This window comes from Lucilia cuprina, chromosome 5 (assembly GCF_022045245.1).
Source record: "Lucilia cuprina isolate Lc7/37 chromosome 5, ASM2204524v1, whole genome shotgun sequence".
In the NCBI taxonomy this organism is placed as follows: domain Eukaryota; kingdom Metazoa; phylum Arthropoda; class Insecta; order Diptera; family Calliphoridae; genus Lucilia; species Lucilia cuprina.
In genome coordinates, this window is record NC_060953.1 from 19,128,307 (window position 1) to 19,150,250 (window position 21,944).

At 30.5% G+C, this 21,944-nt stretch overlaps 1 protein-coding gene across 1 annotated transcript; it reads left to right on the forward strand.

The window, feature by feature from the left end:
• The first annotated feature begins 14,467 nt into the window (after window positions 1-14,467).
• On the forward strand, window positions 14,468-14,851 carry LOC124420036. The gene has a single exon (XM_046951563.1). It carries the CDS (start codon window positions 14,468-14,470, stop codon window positions 14,849-14,851), a length of 384 nt encoding a protein of 127 aa, XP_046807519.1.
• Window positions 14,852-21,944: the final 7,093 nt, after the last annotated feature.

A 21,944-nucleotide genomic window follows, 5' to 3' on the forward strand; every position in this document is an offset into this window, starting at 1 on the left:
ATTTTCAAAATTTGTTTATTCATTGCACTGGAAAAAAATTGTAGCGGAATCTGGCATAGAATTGATGAATTAGGAACCTGTTTTTAAAATTATAGTTAACTTTAGTTTTTTGCTAATAAAAAAGAACCTGTTGCAGATTTGTTAAGTTGGGAATCTGTATTTCCCATGTGAAGTATCATGCCCCCTTTTTAATACGTCTATATTTGTATTGATAACAGAATTAATTTCGAAGCGTTTTACGTGAACACATTCCGTGTTGGCCTATTTCATAGTGATTTTTTTCAATCACTATGTGAGCTTCTACACTCCATTGGCAATTTACATATATAGAATTTCTTGTCCAATATACGTGCACTTTTCTCAAGTACTTAAGCTATCTAATCTCATTGATAACCTCTGAGATTCAAAAACATTTCCGTTTTCAAGCACGGGATGGCCTCTGTTGAGTCGGCAACAGAACCTGGAAACGTAACCGGTAGACTGAAGTGGGAATCCATCAAATAAACCGAGACGTTGATCTCACACACAGTGATACACTGTAAAGAAGGAAGGAAAATTTAATGGTATCCTTTGTATAAGATACCTTTCACCTATCATTATTTAACTCAGCACACTTTTAATTTATCCGACACATTCATAAGAACGATAGGCTAACATTAGCCATACGGGCGGATGAGTTACGTACACCCCTATATTCATTCTGTATCATATTCAATTGACACAAACTTAGTCCCACAGTCACTCTACTGTGGGGTATCTATTGTCATTGGCAATAGCACCGAACTTATCCCGAATAATATACTTTAACGTGCATCAGTATTTAAACCGCAACTTACTTTTTCCGCAAATTTGCGTCTACCCCACAGACATTACGTGGATTACGAAGGAACATCAACCAACACCATCCAGGACATAGTCCTGCGGCAACTGGCCACACGTAGTACCAGATTATGTGGTTGTCTTTTCCTCAGAATTGCAATACATCAAAATGGGGTTATTCAAAAAGCCCCCGGGGGATGGATTTTATAGTTTTCAGGATATACGAATTTTGGTATTAATTTTATATTAGTTGACACGCCCATAATTTCTTATCCGCCCATTTATGCACAATATTTTAATATATCCCCTTATTCATAAACAACATTTTATTCTATAAAAGGTTTATAAAACAAAATATCCATACGAAATTTGACTTATAAATCGTTTAAATCAAAATCAATTTTTGCTTTTAACCTGTCTTCTGTTCAAAATAAATCTTTTTTTCTGGAAAAACTATATCGCCAAGTTTTCTGTGTATAGTTTTAAGACTAGTTTTTTTTAAATTGTTTGTAACAATTAATTGCTTTTAGGAGTGTACCACTAGTACACCAACTTTGGCAATAACTTTATAGGTAAACACATTAATATAAAGTACAATAATAATTTAATGTATTCACTTTACGTATTTAATAAATAAATGTTGGTGTTTTATTTTTAAACATAATTTACGAGATAAAAATATTATAAACCAAATACAACAAACAAATCGTCAACAATATTCTATGTGTGGATGTGTTACCATTGCATATACTTAAGTTAAATCTTTTTAGTTGAAAATGTTATGAAAATTATTTACAAGTTTAGGCTTGTTTGTTTGTCTGAAAGTATATTTGGATATGTATGTGAACTAAACTAAAAAGAATATTAATTAATATGATATACGCAACATAATTTTATAGTTTTTATGTCAAGTTTTTTTATACACATTTCCAAAGACAAAATTTAACAAAAAGCGAAAAAATTGAATAGAAAACATGAAAATATCTAAACAAAACACATCATCAGTATGCTACACGCGACATTAACACCTACATTCGACAGATAGCGAGAGACTTTTATGGGAAGTTGTTTTGAAAAACAAAACAAATCCAAACAATAAACTAAACAAACTTGAAAAATAAATTCTCATTACGCCGCTTTGATGAACACCATTTGCTTAATTATACTGTGTTAACTCTTTAAGGGCGGGTTTGTGGATCAAAATTGAGAAACCGAATACAAAACAAGGAATAGGGAAAGGTCAGAACAGATAGGGCGGTCGACATAGAAGAACGTAGGGGAATCGCGTAGTCCTTGAGAGAATGTCAGAATTGTGTAGTATGAAAGACAAGTACTTGATGACGAACGTCGTCCCTATTTGTAGGGATTATTTGAACGATTATTGGGTACGGGGGACCAGAAACCTACTTAATTTTATAATTTTTGAATATAAGTTACTTCATAATAAAAGGATTATTCAATGATACCACTTGAATTAATACTGTTCACAAGTTCAGCTCCATAAAATTTGATAACACCAGCAGAACGATAGAAATGTCATGTTTTTCTTGCCAGAATTGTGTAGTATGAAAGACAAGTACCAATGACGAACGTCGTCCCTATTTGTAGGGATTATTCGAACGATTATTGGGTACGGGGGACCAGAAACCTACTTAATTTTATAATTTTTGAATATAAGTTACTTCATAATAAAAGGATTATTCAATGAGACCACTTGAATTAATACTGTTCACAAGTTCAGCTCCATAAAATTTGATAACACCAGCAGAACGATAGAAATGTCATGTTTTTCTTGCATAGTAATTTCGTTGGTTTTCATTCTGCGAAAGACCTGGGTGATTTTGATTCATCTGTAATTCGTGTTAGTAGAATAAGAGAAAAGACTAGGAATGTAGAAATTGTAGTAAGAAACAGGAGTAGATAACAAGGAAATGAGATATTTATGAGACTAATAGTTAAAGTATGAAAATTGAAAGAGAAAAAGTGAGAGTTATTGTATGCAGAGGGAGAGAGTTTTAAACTCAAAAAGATAGTGACCAGTAATGTTGCGGTATAATTCCCTATAACTCTGAAGTGACCGATGTCTAAGATATTGGAAATGTATGTCCCCAATTGATGGACAATGACATATAAGTAGGATATTTTATTATTTTCTTAAGAAAGATAAAATTGGTTTTTAGATTCATTTAAAAAAGTGCCCTGGATAGCTGCTCTTCGGCCAGGCGCGTGAGTTTCAAACTACGATATATATATATATGAACTTTATGACTCTGAAAGTGTCATAACCTCCATGGACCCTATTAAAATGTTTTGGTTTTTTGCGTACTCCTATCTGAATGCCATTAGAAATTATCTACATACGTATGTCCTCTTACCATTACGTGTACGATGTTACAATGCCTCACAATTCTGTTAAAGTATTCTGGGATTTCTGGACTAGTATGATGTAGAATATCTTGATTGCTTCTTGACTGTAGGTAAAGACTAAGATATCTCTGTTCGATATCTTATATTACTACAGACAGTGTGTAGTTCTTGATGTCGCTGCTCAGAAAAAACATAATGGTTGTAGCTCCAATGGTCAAAGAACTCAAGTGCACCAGGAGTAGAGAAAAAACGGTTGGTTCTGCCCGTAGGGAGTCTAGTAAGCAAAAAGATTCTGGCAGTGTTTAGCTTTCTTAATTTATTCTTGATTATTACATTAATTTTCCCCAGAGAATTTCAGACTTCGAAGTCTCCAGTATATAACGAATAGAGACGATTAGCATAAGTCTAATTAATAGTTTTCTGAAACTTAAATCCAATGAACTGTTTACGCTTCAGTGCTAACAGATCAATCCAGAAGGTACACCAAACTTGGTGTCATTGTTAATATTGCTGTCAGAGACTTCAAGAAGAATTTAGGGCCTTACAAGATACTGGATTACAAAGTTAGGTTCTGCAGTGAATTTTTATCAATATACAAGAAACACTCAGAGTAGAATAAGACATACACTGAGTGTAATGATGCGATTGTAAACTGTGTTAGGTGGTGCCGGAACACTGAAATGTAATGAATGTCTTCAAAAAGGGTTAATATTATCATGCCCTTTTATGAAATACTTACTTAATACCAAATACAAAGTAAAAATATTATTAGTCTTTTTTTATTTAGAAAGAAAAATATATGTATATGGTTGATATTTAATTTGAATACGCCAGCGCACGTTTAATTCGTGATTTCTATTAAATGTATTTATTCAAATTGTTTTTATTAATTTTATTTTTTATTAATATTATTATAGCAATGTTTATAAATTTTAACGCCGTTACTTGCCCGTATTTATTAAACAAAAGTTCAAATACAAAAATAAAATCTGTTTTATTTTTCTAATTTATTCATAAATAAGTAAAAAAAAGTTCAATATTAATACAAAGTGATTTTGTTGTTCAAGTCGCACTCGCCTTGTGTCCGTCCATGTCACCATATTTGGCTCATCATCGTGTTTGTTTTCGTTGACAGCATTTGTTTTTTCACTCAATTTTTTCGATGGTTTGTTGTTTTTGTCTTTAATTTTAATCGTGCTGTGAATTAAATTGACAACTTAAGCATATTAAATTTTATTGTTATTATTATCATTATTATTGTTATACAAACATAGTAGTAGTAGTAGTATTAATTAAATAAATATTAGTATTATTGCCATTAAGTGACTTTAACTTCTTTTAAACTCCTCTTGTTTGTATGTATTTGTATGAATGTACTTGTAAAGGGTGTCGCAAAATTTTAATTTGCGGAATTATGATAGGGACAATAACTGCTGCTGGGTTAGCCCATATGATCTGACGCATAACGCTGTAAGTATTCCTACATATCAGAAGTCTGAATGAATTTTTATCACAGGCTTCTACTTTTTTAACGTTATTAGACTTTTATAAGTGTCAGTTTGTCGATGATAACATAAACTACATGGATGATAACATAAACTACATGAATTTAAAACTCCTGTGCTGGCCAAAGGCTGGCTATCCAGGACACTTTTGTTTTAAATGAATACAAAATTTTACATAAACCAAAGTGACGAGCAATTCTATTCGGGGTAAGAGTCTCACTTTCTTAAATTCTATAGAAATTTTCCAATACATGTATATTTTAAAAGTGTCAGAAAGTCCATGGACATTGGGTATGAGACAACACTACTAATGATATACGAATATTCTTTTTGTGAAACAGTTTCGTTTAAGGACAACCAGTATCTTTGGCGATTTCATCCCCCGAACCCCTTTGTGACCTGGAACCAAAAAATTATATTATATTTTTAACACAAGGTTTGAAGAACTATCGACTTCAATCAAATTTTTAATACACTTCGGAAGAGGATATTGTAATGAATCCTGGAATAGATTACAACCAGACAACATTTAACAAAGAGTACTTTTTAGTTTTACTTTTTTCTAATCGGTTGTCTATTCTTTGTAGTAGTATATGTGCTATTCTTTAGATTGGACAATAATCTATAGACTAAGTAGTACTCTATCTAGTTTATAGATTACTCAATCCTCAAGTCCATTGAGAGACAATAGACTATCTTTTGACCAGTCTGAGAACCCGTCTACTGACTAAATGGTCTTAAATATTGACTTGTCTAATGACTAATCTATAGTTTGGACTAGTATAAAAACTCAGCATACTAGTTTATTGCCTTGTTATAGATGGCCGACTAATATATTTTATCGAATAGTTTATTGTCTTATCTAGACTAGTACATTGACTACTATACTAGAAATATTGATTAGTTTACTGAATGAAAAAAAACGGTTTAAAAGCTTCAGTTCTACACTGAAATAAATTTACCAAATATAGATTTGGCACAATCTGACACAAAAAAGTACACTTTTAAATTTGGTTTTGTACAACTTAAAAAGTCCATTTGTCATCCCTGGTTTACATAATTTTTTACTCTTGATGAGAATGAAGACATAGAGCATCTGGATCTCCGAATCAATGAGCTGATTTAATAAGGGTATATTTGTCCATCCTTACTTCCAGATAGACCAAAGCCATTGAGCTTATAGCGTATGTAATGGCAATACAAAACTGTAAAAACTTTACCTAATACAAAATGGTCAGATGTAATTTGGTTTTTATGATATTCTACACTGAAAAAATCCATGCCGAATATATACGAAAAATGTCGTACATTGTACGAATCGTTCGTTGTTTCGCACCACGAAATTCTTTCGTAATATATACGAAATTGTACGAAATATGTTAGTATAATGCAAAATATTCTTGAAAATTTTAATTTACATAAATTGAAAAAAGGAAATTTTGAATAAATATGGTAAAATTTACGAAATATTAATTTATTCAAACATTTTTGTTCATTTCAAAATAAATTTTCTAATTTTAGTTCGAAATTATTCTCCACACGAATTTTCAATTTTTTTTATAAAAATAATTCGAGAATAATATTATATTTTTTCTTAAATTTTATAAAAATGTTGTAGTTTTATTTATTCATAATATAATTAATATCAATATGTTTAATTTCGCTAAAATTTAAAAAAAAATATTACGAAAAGTTTTCGTACTTTCGTAATAATAGAAAAGGGTTTTATTAAATAATATTTCGTATTATACACGAAATTCAAAGCTCTACGCGATTTGTATACCTACTTCGCGTTCTACACTACACTTCTACACAAGAAATATGCTACGCTTTTTAAGCATTAATTTTTTGTTTTAGTTAAAAAAATACTTTTATTTATTTTTTTAATCATTAAACTAAATTTATTTTATTCAAATTGAGTAATAGACATTAAATAAAGAATATAAAATGTCAAAATCAGCTGACATGATCGTGCGCCGCTTGTGGCGATTATAAAAGTAGAAACTAGATCTACTTTAAGCATTCTATGCGTCAAGGCATTCTACGCTTTTGTGCTTGTAACTTTCGGCATATAAATAAATTGATTCTACTTTTTTGATAGACGCATAAAATGTGAGAAAGCGTAGAGCGCGTGGTGTGGACCTACAGCTTAAGTCATTTGTTATTGTAAAGTGAGCGCTTTTGGTCTAATTCAATTAATCCAACTTTATTGTAGTGAAAATTCGTTAACACTAAAAACTTACTAGTTTTTAATAAGTTACAGATTTTTTAAATACTTCCTGATTTTTATATGTTTTTATAAAAAAAACTTTGTAACTTATTAATTGAACTTTTTTTTAATATTCTACGTAGAAATAGCATATAGGCATAATTTTATTGACACACCCTATGGCCACAATTTTCAGTCGAACACGTTTGTTATATTCATTTTTGTATGTTTTGGATATATTTCGCAATTTAATTATATTAATAATAAATTAATTAATATTCTTGTTTATATTGAATTGTGCTGCGAAAATAACAACAAAGCCATTTTTAATAATTTTTTTTATGGAGCGCCAGTCGTACAGTAATGATAAAAATAATAAAATTTACCAAAACAAACAGCAGGATTTATTTAGCTAAATTATTCTTAATGATATTTTTATTAGATGTAAAGTATGCAGTGTACAAAAATTTACACAATAACCAAAAATATAGTCCAATTAATTTGAATATTCAAACTTGCTAAATGCATTATGGAAGAAGATACTTGTTTAAGTGATGCTGACATTAAATGTTTCAAGTGGTCTTGAAAAAATTGAAGTAAGCCACAGGAAATTCTATATAATATAGTTGAGACATAATTAGAAATTTTTACAAACAAAAAAATATGTTAGGTTAGGTTAATAGGTGGATTATAGCATCCTCCTATTGTGCACTCATTTTCAAGGGAGAAAAATATTAGTTGGTATTATCTTTCAATATTCAGAAGCTCTGCTTTCTTGACGTAATTCCTACACTTTTTCCAACAAATGTTCATGATTAATGTTATTTCTGGAATAATATCGCTCCATATATAATTGGATCTAACTTCGACGAATGCCTGACAATGACAAAGAGTTTCACTGTCATCTCCACATGCTCCACATTCGTCTGAATCCACACGTCCAATTTTGTATAGCTGTACCCGTAATCTTGTGTGTCCACTCATAATATGTACCATCATTCTAACTTCGGACATGCGCATTTTAAAAAGATTTCTTGTCTTACTCTCAGGGTCGCTCCATACGATCCTTGTGGTTCTACTCACCGTTCAATACCCAAACAGGTCCAATTTTAAATTTAGCTTTCGTTACATCGAATGGAAAATGCATTCTACAGGTTGAGTTCCTCGAATTCCTTTTAAAACTAATACATTCACCCATTTGTTACCGACTACAGTTAAATCTTTCTTACAAACCAATATGGCCTTAGATTCAATTTTATCAACTGATATTTATTCTAATACAATTTAAGTATTCCGTAATTGCTCGGACTTCCGTCTGTAACCTTGTGTTGAGGTCAGGTAAAGGCTGGTACTTTTCTGTTTTAAAACAACAGACCCTGTTTGTCCTCCAATTTAGAGCTATCCGTGTTGCAATGGATTCCGCTAATTTTCCGCTTGACCAAGATCAGCGTTTCAAAATGTTCAATATATTATAGGTCTGGTATTGTGTATAGCCTTTCGTCCAGTAGATTAAGTTATCAGCCATTCGGATGTAAGAGCAGCTTCATATCTGAAATATGATTCAATAGGTGATGTTTCTGGCAACGTTTCCAGAGCCTTGGTTGACGTAGTATTCATGGCACCCCTAACACCCAAGCAGCATGAACGCTGTACTTCCTGTAGTAGTTCGATATTATACTTCTTGTCTCCATATTATTGAAGCATAATCTAGAATTGATCTAATTACACGTTATAAAGACATACGTTATTGCAGAACTAAGAACTCCATTTTATGCCTATAGTTTTCCTACATACCGCCCAGCATCTCGAGGCCGTATTCAGGACTCATAGGGGAGTTAGGGTAAATACCCTTATAAATTTTGGAAAAGGAATTTACGTCTACTTCAAAGTTATTTATGTAGATTTTAATCGTTTTATTAGAAATGATAAGTGAATTATGACCTTCAATATATTTTCAGAAGGGGTGTTTGTATGGGGGCTAGGGTCAAATAAGGCCCGATCACTTTACAAATTTGTAGTGTCATTTATCGTTCTATAAAACTAAGTTTTGCAGATTTTTGTTGACATAATAAAACATTTAACGTAATTATGAGTCTAAAGGCCTGATTCGGGGGTACGGTTGTTTGGGGGCTAGGAAAATTAATGGATCGCTTTCAACAATTTTGAATAGCGTTCGTCCTTGAACCAAAAAAAGAGTATATGCCAATTAAAATCGACTCAGAAGGTGATTCTGAGCTAAATAAAGGATTTTTACTGCATCTTAAAAAAACATTTTTCCTGATAGTTATATCTATCATACATCTAGCAGCATATCCATATGTCCCTTAGTAGTCAGTCAGTCAGTCAGTTACGGAGCATCCAGCCAACATAATACTGGTCTAAGAATTGGATACCTTGGCATCCTGCTATTTAATTTAGGTATACCTATGTCAATTTCAAGCATGCAGAGAAAATCTGTGACATCATATTTAACATAAAATTAAGTAGTAATACGTGAAAGCTTAATGGCTGAAATGTATGATATAGAAATGGCCGCAAAAATCATCCAAGAACTAGACATTAACATATTAATTAATAACCTATGACCGACCGTAAACAATTAATGCCTAAAACAGGAAGAAAGTAACTTAGTTAGTAGTAGAAACTTCACTACTTTTCCTAATTTCAAGGATATAATAGTTTGCTCTTTTGTAAATAACATTAAAAAAGTAATTATAATTGACATTAATACACCCCGGGCAAGAAATCAAATTCATCATAGAAATGCTTCAAACCATCAGAACCAGATTAAGAAAAAAAAACAATAATAACAAATAAACATAAAAATCACTAGCCTTAAATGAAAACAAAGAAAAGGAACCACCAGGATAAAAAAATTACTTTGATTTAAGCATTAAATCCTATGTAAGAGTGTTAGTTTAATAGCTTACTGGCCATAAAAATTACAGCTATAACAGCAGCCATCATCTATAAAAATTGTTTATGTGGTAAAATACTTGAGAATCTGGTAAGATTTAAATGTGGGTCTAAGATGGTCTAGAAATACAAGCAATATCAACATTAAATATAAATATTCTTTCATTTTTTTATTATGTCCTTCTTTATGTGCCTGTCATTCATGTCGTTATTACAGTTGTTGTTGTCCTAAATACTACTTGAACGGAAAAAGAAATGAAAACTCAAAGAAAAAAAACTAAAGTATCCATACTTCAGTATGATTAACTAGCTAATGTCCTAAAGCATTTTTCAAGCCAATTGCAGATAACAGATCTAAAAACAAAACGCGATAAGAGCTCAACAATAAATGAAACTCGTGCAACAGCAACAACATCGAGAATAACAACATAAACTTCAACAAACATACATACATATAAACATATACTTATTTTGTACTAAAACTTTTGCGTTGGCAATAGTCGACTTTATATACATAAATGTATCAAAAAAGTTATGTATGTCCGGTCAACATTGAAATTCACATGAACAATTTTTTGAAAATAAAAACAGATTAACTAACAATAGGAGTCGTTGAATCTCCCATATGAATTAAATACAAAAACTCGTACATCTAGTAATTGAATGGAGTAAGAATCCTCAAATTGTACACACAACTTTTATATCCATGTAAACTTGAGTAATACATTAATAGATTAGCAATAGGGAGCTTGGCACCAATAGTGGGCGTTGTACCTTCCATACAATTGGGAAACTACAGCTGAAAATTATAAAAGATTTTTATATTATTGTTTATAAAATTATAAAAATGATATTGTTTTTACTAGATCCACTCATCGTAGGTATAACAAGTATACTAGTGTAGTGCTAACTGAAGAGTCGGTATCTGATTGTACTTTTTAGCCGGTGTCTTCTGTATGTGTAAATGTTTAATAAATGTCTAAAAAGCAAAATAAATAAAAATAAATGCTTTCCATTTGAGTGTGTCCATTTGATGTTGATGGATGGCCTCAACATATACGCCGTGTTAAATCTGAATGTACTCACTCGTATATTCGTTTGTAGATATATTTGCCTAACTGTGTAACAGACTTGAAAACGTAACAAATATCGGTAGCCAAAATTTCCGCATTATTACCATTATTACTTTTGTTGTAATTTTGTGTTAAACTTAATTCTCTTAAAACGCAGTTCTCTTGTTGTCAATGACTCAGTTAGATTAAACTAGAAAATTTAAAAAAATGTATCGAACATTTTAATACCGGACTTTCATCTTTCTGAAATGATGTCTCATACAAAAGAACTTCCAAAGAAGCGAAAAAGAAGTAAAATTTACTCCATGAAGGTACTGAAAAATACCTAAAAAATTTGTGGTTTTAACACAGGCTTGTCATAGGAGGGATGTTCTTTTTATTTGATTCCAAATTTACTACATCTGAAGTCATTCTCAGGAAGTAATTTTTATGTTCTTTTTGGAAGTTATTAAGAAGTGAAATTGTAGTATTATAGAATACAACTAATTTGTCTTAAATAATAATAAAAAAATAAATAAATTACACGCATTTATCAATCAACTCCAAAATAAAATTAGTTTAACCAAAAAATTCCGTACAAAAATATATGCCTGCAATTTTAAACAAAATTGGATTATTCTTCTTTGGAAGTCAATAAAAATCACAAAAGTGCAGTTTGGTGGTGGGGGTCCATATCATATCAACGTCTTTATAACTGGAATTTCTGTGACAAAATCATTTAAATACTCCCTATCTGTAATGGGTGGTCATTATACCACAATACATATGTAAGTAAATATCTTACCTTATTTTATTCCTTACTTTCACACATCGATACATTATCATCTAAATAAGCTTAAAATGGTTATTTACTAATCCTAGAACTTGACCGTTTTATGCACACAAACAAACTCTATTATAGACTTATTAATACAAAAACATTCCAAGTGCTTTAATAAACAAACCATCAATTAATTTATACTTTATCTTCATCCAGTTAGAGAACATACACACATACTTTCATAATACATATCTATCTTTATATAATTATATAATATACATACATATGTATAAGGATACATTAATGATGTTGGATTAATATAACTCTCTAAGATAAAGCCACAGTTTCATTGCCTAATGATGAGTTGTAAATTAACGACACGTTTTACAAATTCTACGTATGTTTGTGAGTTCTCAACATCTTTTGGATTAATAGATATGCCTCTTTCAAGAACCAAGTTACCTCAATGGTAATTAATAAAATATAATATTAATTTCAAATAATCTTTTATATATATATTTAGAAAAAAAAAGTTTTTGAGGACCCAAAATACTACTCCAATAGTGACAAAATGAATGACCAACATTTGTTAACTGCTAAACACAACTTATATAGTATTCTTTAAATTCCATAGGCCGAACATTTATAAAGTAGAAACCAAACTATATTCTTCTAAAGAATTAAGCTGCGATGAATATGAATATTCACATATGTATGGTCAGTGTTATCATCTTTAGGACACGCTGCCATGAAAACCAGATGTGATTGATATATTTTAAGATCAGATTACGCAGTATAGCTAGGAAGCCTGAATAGTTTCTGAGGTATACCAACCTTTGTAACATTAAACCGCGTATCTATAAAGGTGGATTTCATAGTTTCGCATGTAATGCAAAGAAATCTAACTAAAAATCACTAAATCACGTAGATCGTATTATTCCCTGGCTAAGTAATATTCACAAGGCCTGTTTATACTGGTCCTACATACCTGTTCAGTGGACCAGGTGTAATGTGATCTTTATCACAAAAGGGGCAAAAGACTTCAGGCCCATCAGTCTGGCTTAAAACACTGGAAAGAATAATTGGTATCAACCCAGGAAATGTGAACTGGCTGTATGAGGTGGTGATTATTTTATTACAAATAGATGGAAATACTGTTCCAATGGTCACGCAAAGATTGTAGATCTTCTACAAAACCTACATTATGCTATTGACTACTATACTTCGGAACCGAGCATTTCGAGGAACTTCCGGTATAGTTTAATCTGTGATTATAATGAATTAGCACCTGAAAGTGTTGAAAGCTTTCATGTGTATACAGATGGCTCTAAAACAACTAAAGGTGTCGGCAGTGCATATTCTTTGAAGAATTCGGGACAAAAATCTCTTTCGGACTCAACGACGAATGTACTATTTTATAGGCTGAAATCTATAAAAAAGGCATCTAATTGACTTAGGTACTATCAGATATTCAACAGAAATATCAGAATTTATACCGAAAGTCAAGCCGCCAACAAATCCCTGATAGGTGTGTATTCTACATCAAAACTTGTCCAAGAATCCCGAGCGTCTCTAAACGAGATGGCGAGATATTCAAGAATTACCCTCGTTTGCCGGCACGAGGACGACCATACTGGACATAGACTAGTTCTGTGGTGTCCCCTTAGCTGTCATCAAGAAACAAAAACTTGATTATTGCTTTAGTTCAGCTCAGGAACGGTGGTCTCAGGAGAACACTTGCTCGATCGCTAGGTTACTGTGGTCTCGTATGGATTCTCATAAAATATCCTACATTTTAGGGCTAAACAGAATATATCTGAGCGCTCTATCTGATCTGTCAGCTGTTCGAACTGAGTGTATACTAGCATTCTTGAAATTGTCGAAGTGGGTGCGTAACTAAATGATTTTTCTTGTAATACAGTCCTGATTTCATCGTTATTCTATATTAATTATTCTATATTCTATATCTGTATCTTCACTACTATCTCTATCACTATTTTTTCCTTCCAAAATGTTTTCCATTTTCTATTTTTTACAGACGTTACAAAGGGACCTGATAGGACCCAAGTTAAGACTTACTCGTGTCAGTAAGCAGTCTGCAAAACCTAACCTAACCTACACGTCATATAGTGTATATTTAATAAAATATTAAAATTATATATTCTAACTTTAATCCAATAGCACACATACATACATACATATATACATACGTATGTATATATGTAGTGTTATATTTCCCCCTTGAATATATGAATGTCCTTCCTTCGTTTCATCGTATACCCTACAAAATTTAGTAAAAAGAACTCCTTAAAAGACTAGGATTGTTTGAAAACTACTCGAAATATATGTCATTTTCATGCCTGTATTAAATATGTGGGTTAGAACAGGTCAAGTACTGGGGAGTACAGAGGAGTACATTTGGAATTATTTAAATGGATCATGAACAGAACCTGAACCAGTTAACCTGCAATAACTTACATTGAAATACAGTGGGCGACAAAAGTCTACGTACGGCCACAATTTTTGTACTATCATGGCTCTAAAACAATGTTGAATAAAAATAATATATTTATATTTACAATGCCTTTTTATTAATATATTATAAACAAAATAATTTAGTTTTATAAAAACATACAAAATATTCAAGGAGAACAAAAAAATTTGACTAACAAAAGTCTACATACGGCGTCATTGTTGTACTTTATGCTATCATTCGCTAGTGAATTATAACAGTATTTGTTTTGTTGAGTTTAATGCTTAGTTTAAGTGGTGTTTAAGTACACTTTCGAGCAGTTTGATAAAGTTTTTAATTCCAAAAATGGTGCCCCGCAGAGAAATATCAAAAGATTTGCGGAATTTAGTTGTAAAGTTTAGAAATGAGAAAAAATCGTTTGGTGAAATATCCAAACTTTTAAATCTAAGTAAATCAACGGTTCCAACTAAATTTAATAACTTTAAAAACACTGGTACTATTGAAAATAAACCTCGCAGTGGTCGTCCAAGGAAACTGAATCGTAGAGATATAAGTTTTATTATGAAAGAAGTGGATAAAAATCCGAAAGTGAATGCCACCATGTTGGCTAAAGAGTTGGAAATAAGGTCAGAAAAGGTTGTGCATCCACGTACAATTCAAAGAACATTAAATAAAAATGGGTATCACAGTAGAACTCCGCGCAAAAAAACGCTGATAAGCACAACGTAAACTTCGTTTAGAGTTCGCACAAAAGCACATTAATAAAGGAATGGATTTTTGGAAGAAAGTTTTATTCACAGATGAATCTAAATATAATATTTTTGGAAGTGATGAAAGGGCCAAAGTATGGAGAAAAGCTAATACTGCTTTGAATCCTAAAAACTTAGTGGCGACAGTTAAGCATGGTGGTGGCAGCGTGATGGTTTGGGGTGCCGTTGCAGCTTCGGGAGTAGGAAAATTAGCCTTTATTGAGGGAAATATGGATCGTTATCAATATAAGTCTATTCTAGAGCAAAATTTTAAATCTTGGGGAAAGTTGGATTTCCCAACAAGATAACGATCCAAAGCATTCTGCTCAAATTGTCAAAGATTGGTTACTTTACCATGCACCACGGCAGTTATATATCCCACCCCAAAGCCCGGATCTAAATGTTATTGAACACGTCTGGGAGATTTTGGAACGTAAAATCCGTAAAAAAGTGATAACCAGTGCCCCAATGCTGAAAGAGAAATTATTAGAAGAAGAGCAAAATATAACACTTATTGAATTAGAAAATTTAGTTGCTTCCATGCCCCGACGATTGGCTATTATAGATGCTCGTGGTGGACCAACCTAATATTAGATTTATTACTTTTATTAATTTGTGATACTTAAATGAAGTGTTTTTTGTTATTTTATAAATCGTATGTAGACTTTTGTCAACAATTTTTTGTTGTTTTTCCTGAATATTTTTTTTAAGTTTATAATGAATTCAGTAATTATTATTTATTATGTTAATAAAAATGAATTAAAACATTTCCGTGAAATTACTTTTCCTAATTATGGCTTTGAATTCTTAGGGCATAGAAAATAGTTGTCGTATGTTGAGTTTTGTCGGTGACTGTATAATGAGTTAAAATGTTAACATTTACTTAAACAATAGTTCGTCTACAAATAGGAAATTAATAAGATCTTACTACGATCGACTGCAATTAGGAATTTAAGTAAGTAGTTTTGTTTCTGAGAAACATTTTTTTCGAAGACAAGCTGACAAGTAAGTATTATCATATTTTTTTGTCATTACTAAGCCCATTCTAAGTAATGCAGAAAGTAAGTTTCTAAATAAGTACAAATCATTAACATTTTTTTGCTAAAAAAAATTACAGATATCCCATGATTTTCCTTAGGAACAACCTATTAAACCATTGAACGATCAATCATTTCATAACTAGTCTGTATGTGCTTGTTTCTATTTTTGACATTTCTGTTTATCCTACAGTGTGGCACGATTCGTCTGTCTCTTTACATTATGTATAATGTATGTACAAGTCATAGTTGAATTCTCAAGGCCCCTAAGGATCCTTATTATAAACAACTTTTTATATTTCTAATTATATTTCTTTCTAATATACGATATACTCAGATGTTTAATAATTTTTATATACATAATAAAACTATAAAATGTTTTTAATGCGTTTTATTGATAAATCAACATCTGTTTTGGTCGTTAAAAAAATCAACTTAAAATTGTGCAAATTAACACCATTTAGCCAAGAAGTTCATTCCCAGCTGCTTTTTATGGTTTAAAAATCAACATCCCAGTTTCGATATTGATGACTCGGCTAAAACCGTCACCGACACAAACACATCCTACAAACAATATTATTGAAAATCCAATTTTTATTACTTAATGGATTACATTACTATCATCGTTTTATTATTGAAGAAACATCAGTGTTTTAAGTTCAATCGGAGTTTTTTTTTCTTGGTCCTTTATGTGGGGATTGTTTTTTAGCTATTTATTCCTGTGTTACGCAAAATTTTATTATCATTCTTTCTATTCCTTTTTATATTCACTACACACCCTTTTTAACTTAAAAGGGTTGTAACTCATAAAATTTAAGAAAATTTATATATATGTTTGTCTGTTGATTTATCATATTGGTGGCAATAATGAACCAGTGTCTAGTTTGAAAAAAGGGAACTTAAAATCTTTAAAAATAAGTAGTTTGTATATTTTTTATCTCAATTTAATGGATTTTTAAATTTAACACTTACGCTTGAAAGTATACACTTCTTTTGTAATACAAAATTGCTGATGGCAATGATATTTTATTGGTTTCGAAGGCAATATGTTAAAGGAATGATTGTAATTTTATTACTGTTACAAATACTAACATACATATGGATGTATGTATGTAACATTGTTTGGATATTTAAAAAGATATTATCATAAAAACTTAAAGATGTTTTAACATTAACAAGAAATTTGTAGAAAAGTGGGGATCGGATGATTGAGACATTTTACAGAAAATTTTAAATATTTGACTTGCGTTTCTGAAAATTTGTAAAATAATGAATTCTTAAATCCAAATCTTAAAACTCACAACTATAATTAAAATATTTTGTGACATAAATATTTATTGAACCACATTCTATAGGCCTTAGTAGTATTTGACTTTGAAGTGGTAAAAATCTTAACTGTTTCTGGACAATATATTGGTATGTTAAGTCTCCCTAAAGTTATCTACATTGTCTATGGGTTCGTGTAATAGTTCATGAAATTAATAAAAAGAAATCAACTTTATCTTCAGTTATTTTCATGGAAATTTCTTAATTAAATTCCTTGTCCTGGCCTTTTCCTTTTCATTGAAAAGACACAAGAAAAAGAAGAAAAATAACTTTTGATAAATCGTCATCTTGTAAAACATTTTACGAGGGTTGTTGATTCAAAGCAAAAAAAAAATGGAAAAGTAAAACAATCTGCGTAATATTTTATTTATGGAATGTTTGAATGTTTTTGGAACATAAAAAAGCGAAACAAATAATAATTTTTATTACAAAAATATAAGATTTTTCCCTAACATTTAGTACAACTCTCGTGTATATACTAATTCTATCATTTGTTACTTTTGAATAAACATTTACACAGATACGTACCGACACACACAAACACACTTAAATAAATATATATATAGAAGAAAAATCTAATAAAAATACCAAAACGTTTTAGAAATTAAATACAAAACTTTACATTTATTGCAAAAAGAAAAAAATAAAACTAATATAATGTTTTTTTTTTTCTTTAAGGGAGGAAGTGAAGTTGGTAAATACAAGCACTTGATGAATAATAGTTAAATGATGACTTTAAGTTAAACAAGTAGATGAAATTGTGTATTGTTTCTTTAATATAAAATTTTAAAACTTTATATGTTGCCTTATTCTGTTGTAACATCATCAACATCTTTGATAAAAGGTAATTATATAGTATACATACATATATTCACATCATCTACATCAAGGCCATCATTATTCTCAGTCCACTTTTTACAATAACAACGTTTAAAAAATTTCAACTGTGTCCTTAAGAATTTTGAAAAATGTTCATTAATTTGTTTTTTCTTGTTGTAACTTTGTAAATATTAAATATTTTCCGTAAATTTGTTATATAGTATATTGACTTATATGTATACATCTATGTATGTAACTTTGAACTTACATACGTCATCTATATGTGTGTATACTTAGACATTGTCAGAGCTTAATTGAAGGCATCAGCTGTTTTGTATTGACTATTTTGTTACTTTGATAAAAAATTTATGTTGCAAAATTGAATATTTCTTAAGGAATGAAATGTGTGTTTGTATCGTTTCATAAACTTATATTAAATTGAGATGACTTTACAGTTTCTTATAATGGACAGATTAGAAACAGTTATATAACACTTTAAAAATCTATTCACCAGATTCCATTGTTTTAAAGTAGCCAAGTACGAAAGTGTTGACTTTAGAGCGATTTCAGTATTTTTGAGATCAAAGGCATTTCAGCACGTTCATGTTTTATAAAGATTTTTTCTGGGCCTTATCTCGCATCCTTACTTAATTTAAATATGTTCTAACTTCCCTGCAAAATATTTACTAACACCGTAAATAGGCAAGTAATATATAAATTGAAATAAATTTAAAATATGTAAAACTTGATTTAAGCACTTATTTGTGCTTGATTTAATCCTAAGAATGATTGAATTAGGTTTTGTTAGATAGGCAGGTCGTCCTCGCGATGTCATCACTGGGGACACATTTGGATCCAGTATTTTGATCCCTTTGTGATACCTGAACCGATAGAAAACGGTCGGCGTATTAGTACACTTCGACCTAATCACTCTGGTTTCCTCTTTCGGATATTAACCTCCGATAGATCATGCAGAAAAAAGCTACCTAGCAGGCCCATTCTGTGATTAGCTAGGGCGGGACAATGACAGAGGAAGTGAGTTATACTCTATTCTTCCTCATCATCCTGGTAGCTCCTGCAGAAGTCGTTACTGGGTAAGTTACTGGGTAATGATTGAATTAAGCTTATAAAGTTTTATAATGATCCAAAGACTGGTATACCAATAAAGATTTAACAGTTTTAATAGTCTTCATTATTATAAAGACTTTATGTAAAACTTTTTCGATCTTATGGTTTCTGTCTTTTTCCCTTTTCATAATTCCTTTACCACTTCAATCTACTCCAGCGCTATATATTTTTGTCTCGTTTTCCATATCCCTTCAGGTTTAACAAAGAAGAACCATAAGAATCTACATATAGTTTTGTACACTGCCTGGTTAGCCTTCTCTCTTTAAAAACTGATCATTATAGATATATTGGAACTATCAGTCTTAAAGATTCTCATCGCCAGTTAACTTTTATCAAACAAGTCGCTAACTCATATTTACCAAAATTCTTGGGTCTGTAGTTGCACCATGTAATATTACAAAAAAAATAGTCATGATAACAAACCCCACAACAAATCACACTAAAATGTTCGATGCATAAAAATTCAAGTTGTTTTTTTTTTTTTATTTTTTAAGCCAATTTAAGCTGCACTTATAACCATATTTTTACTAAAGCAACGTTTTCAGACAGCGAAATATAAGGAAAAAACTATGATCAAAACAATAAAAACATTGTATGCAGGCCAACAAAAAAATATATATAAAAAAGAAAAGAAAACAACAATCATGGGTCAACGAGAAATCGAAACAACAACTTTACAGTGTAACGTGTACGAACAAATTGCAAAACATAGTTTAAAACATATTTCGGCTAATTGAAACTGCCGGAAATCATCGCTTTAAATAATACATGTACATATAACAGTTTATTCGTTTGATCCATAAGTGTACACAGAGAAAACAGATTCGTTGTGATAACCGAATTTGTTTCCAATCGAATTCAGCCGGTTCTCACAACTATATCAAAATTCGATTGTAATTATTGAAAAATTCCGTTACTATTACTGAATATATTGTGTACACAACTATTTTTGTTTATTATTCGGTAATGTGGATTGAAATTATTGGTATATTCAACTGAAATATTATTTATTAAATACCAATTTGTGGATTTTGTGTATTTTAAAATATGTTTAATTTTATTTAAAATATTTACAAAATATATGAATTTATATAAACGTGCAAAACTTATTGAAATAAAAATACTACTTTTGCCCTTTAGTTTTGATAATTTGGTGGTAAACGCTATGTTTATGTGCCAGGGATTTTGTTCTTCATCCTGTCCAACATGTCTATAAGGTACTACCTTTCACGCCTTTCCGCAGCTGCAAAATTATTAACACTAATGGAAAAATAACACAAAATAGATTAAAAGATGTAACATATATTAAACATTACCTTTTTAATCCGATTTTTTCGCATAAAGTAATCCTCAAGCATTATTCGATTTTTTTTTAATTATAAATTTATTTTATTTTATTTATTTATTTTTGTATACGTCAACTATTATTACCTCTTAATCGGTTACGAACATCGAATTTAGTTCCTTTAACCGTAATTAAATTTTAAATATATTTTTCAATTGATAATTGATTGCAGTGCTCAATATTTTTTACTTTCTACTATTTTTCGGTTGCAGCGACTAATATTTGATGATCCTACGTTTTAATCCTAAATAAAAGTCGGCTTCATTGACTGAATTCACAAAAAAAATTTATAACCTATACAATTCAGTTCAAATTATTGATATGGAAATTGTAATTCGATTATAATTATGGTTTTTTAGTAAGCAATATAGAAAATTAGTTAATTTTACAGATTTTTGATAACAGCGATACAATTTTAGTTAATTTAACTAAATATTTATAATGGTAACCGATTTCCAATCGATCTTTTTTCTGTGTGTACATAAAAATCAGATAATAACAAGTAAGAAATAATAGTCGGGCGAGGCCGACCATATAATACCCTACATCTGTTACAAAAATAAAGTGTGATTTAGTTTTCATAATAAAGCATTTATGTTGAATTATACCTTGCCTCAGATATACTTAAGCCATTTATTGTTGAAAAAATTGTGGATTTTTAAGTAAAATTTTGAAGAGGGCGTTTTATAGGAGCTAGGGTTATATGTGGCCCTATAATTATAATGTTCATGAGGGTCATCGAGGCTAGCATAAAACTTGGTTTTGCAACTTTTTGTCGAGATACAAATATATTAAACATAATTATGAACTTAAAAGCCCTATTCGGTGGGTTCAGTTGAATGGATTCGTCTACGGTACCATAATAGAATTGCGACCTACAGTTTGATTACAAGGTTTTTGGATGGATATTGCTACCGTTTACCACTTTATGGTGGGTATAGGACCAATATTATTGTGCGTTACAAACATTAGCACAAACCCAATATACCCTCCGCACTAAATAGCTTAAATCAATGTTAGCTGTTGTTTGAATGATGTATATCATATATGTTCTAAAAGTTGTTTACTATTAGATCAATTAAATACAGATTTTCCCATATAAATATTTTTATCTTCAATATGGTATTGTCGCACTGTGCTTGCTACAAAGAACTTAAATTACAAGAGATGTGAAGCTTAAATGAGGCATTATATTGTAAATAAAATGATGTACCAGAAAAACTGGTTCCAATGTTGTTTACCAAAATGAAGCCAAACACTTTGTTGAGTAAGTCAAAAAAAAAAAACAGAACTAAACAAAATGTTTAACAAAAAAATTGTTCAAGGGGTACCTTTTACCATACCATTAGATTAAAGGCATTATTTGTTTGGTTTTAGTTTTGCCAATTGAAACAAAGTAAAAATGATTTTTTCAATCA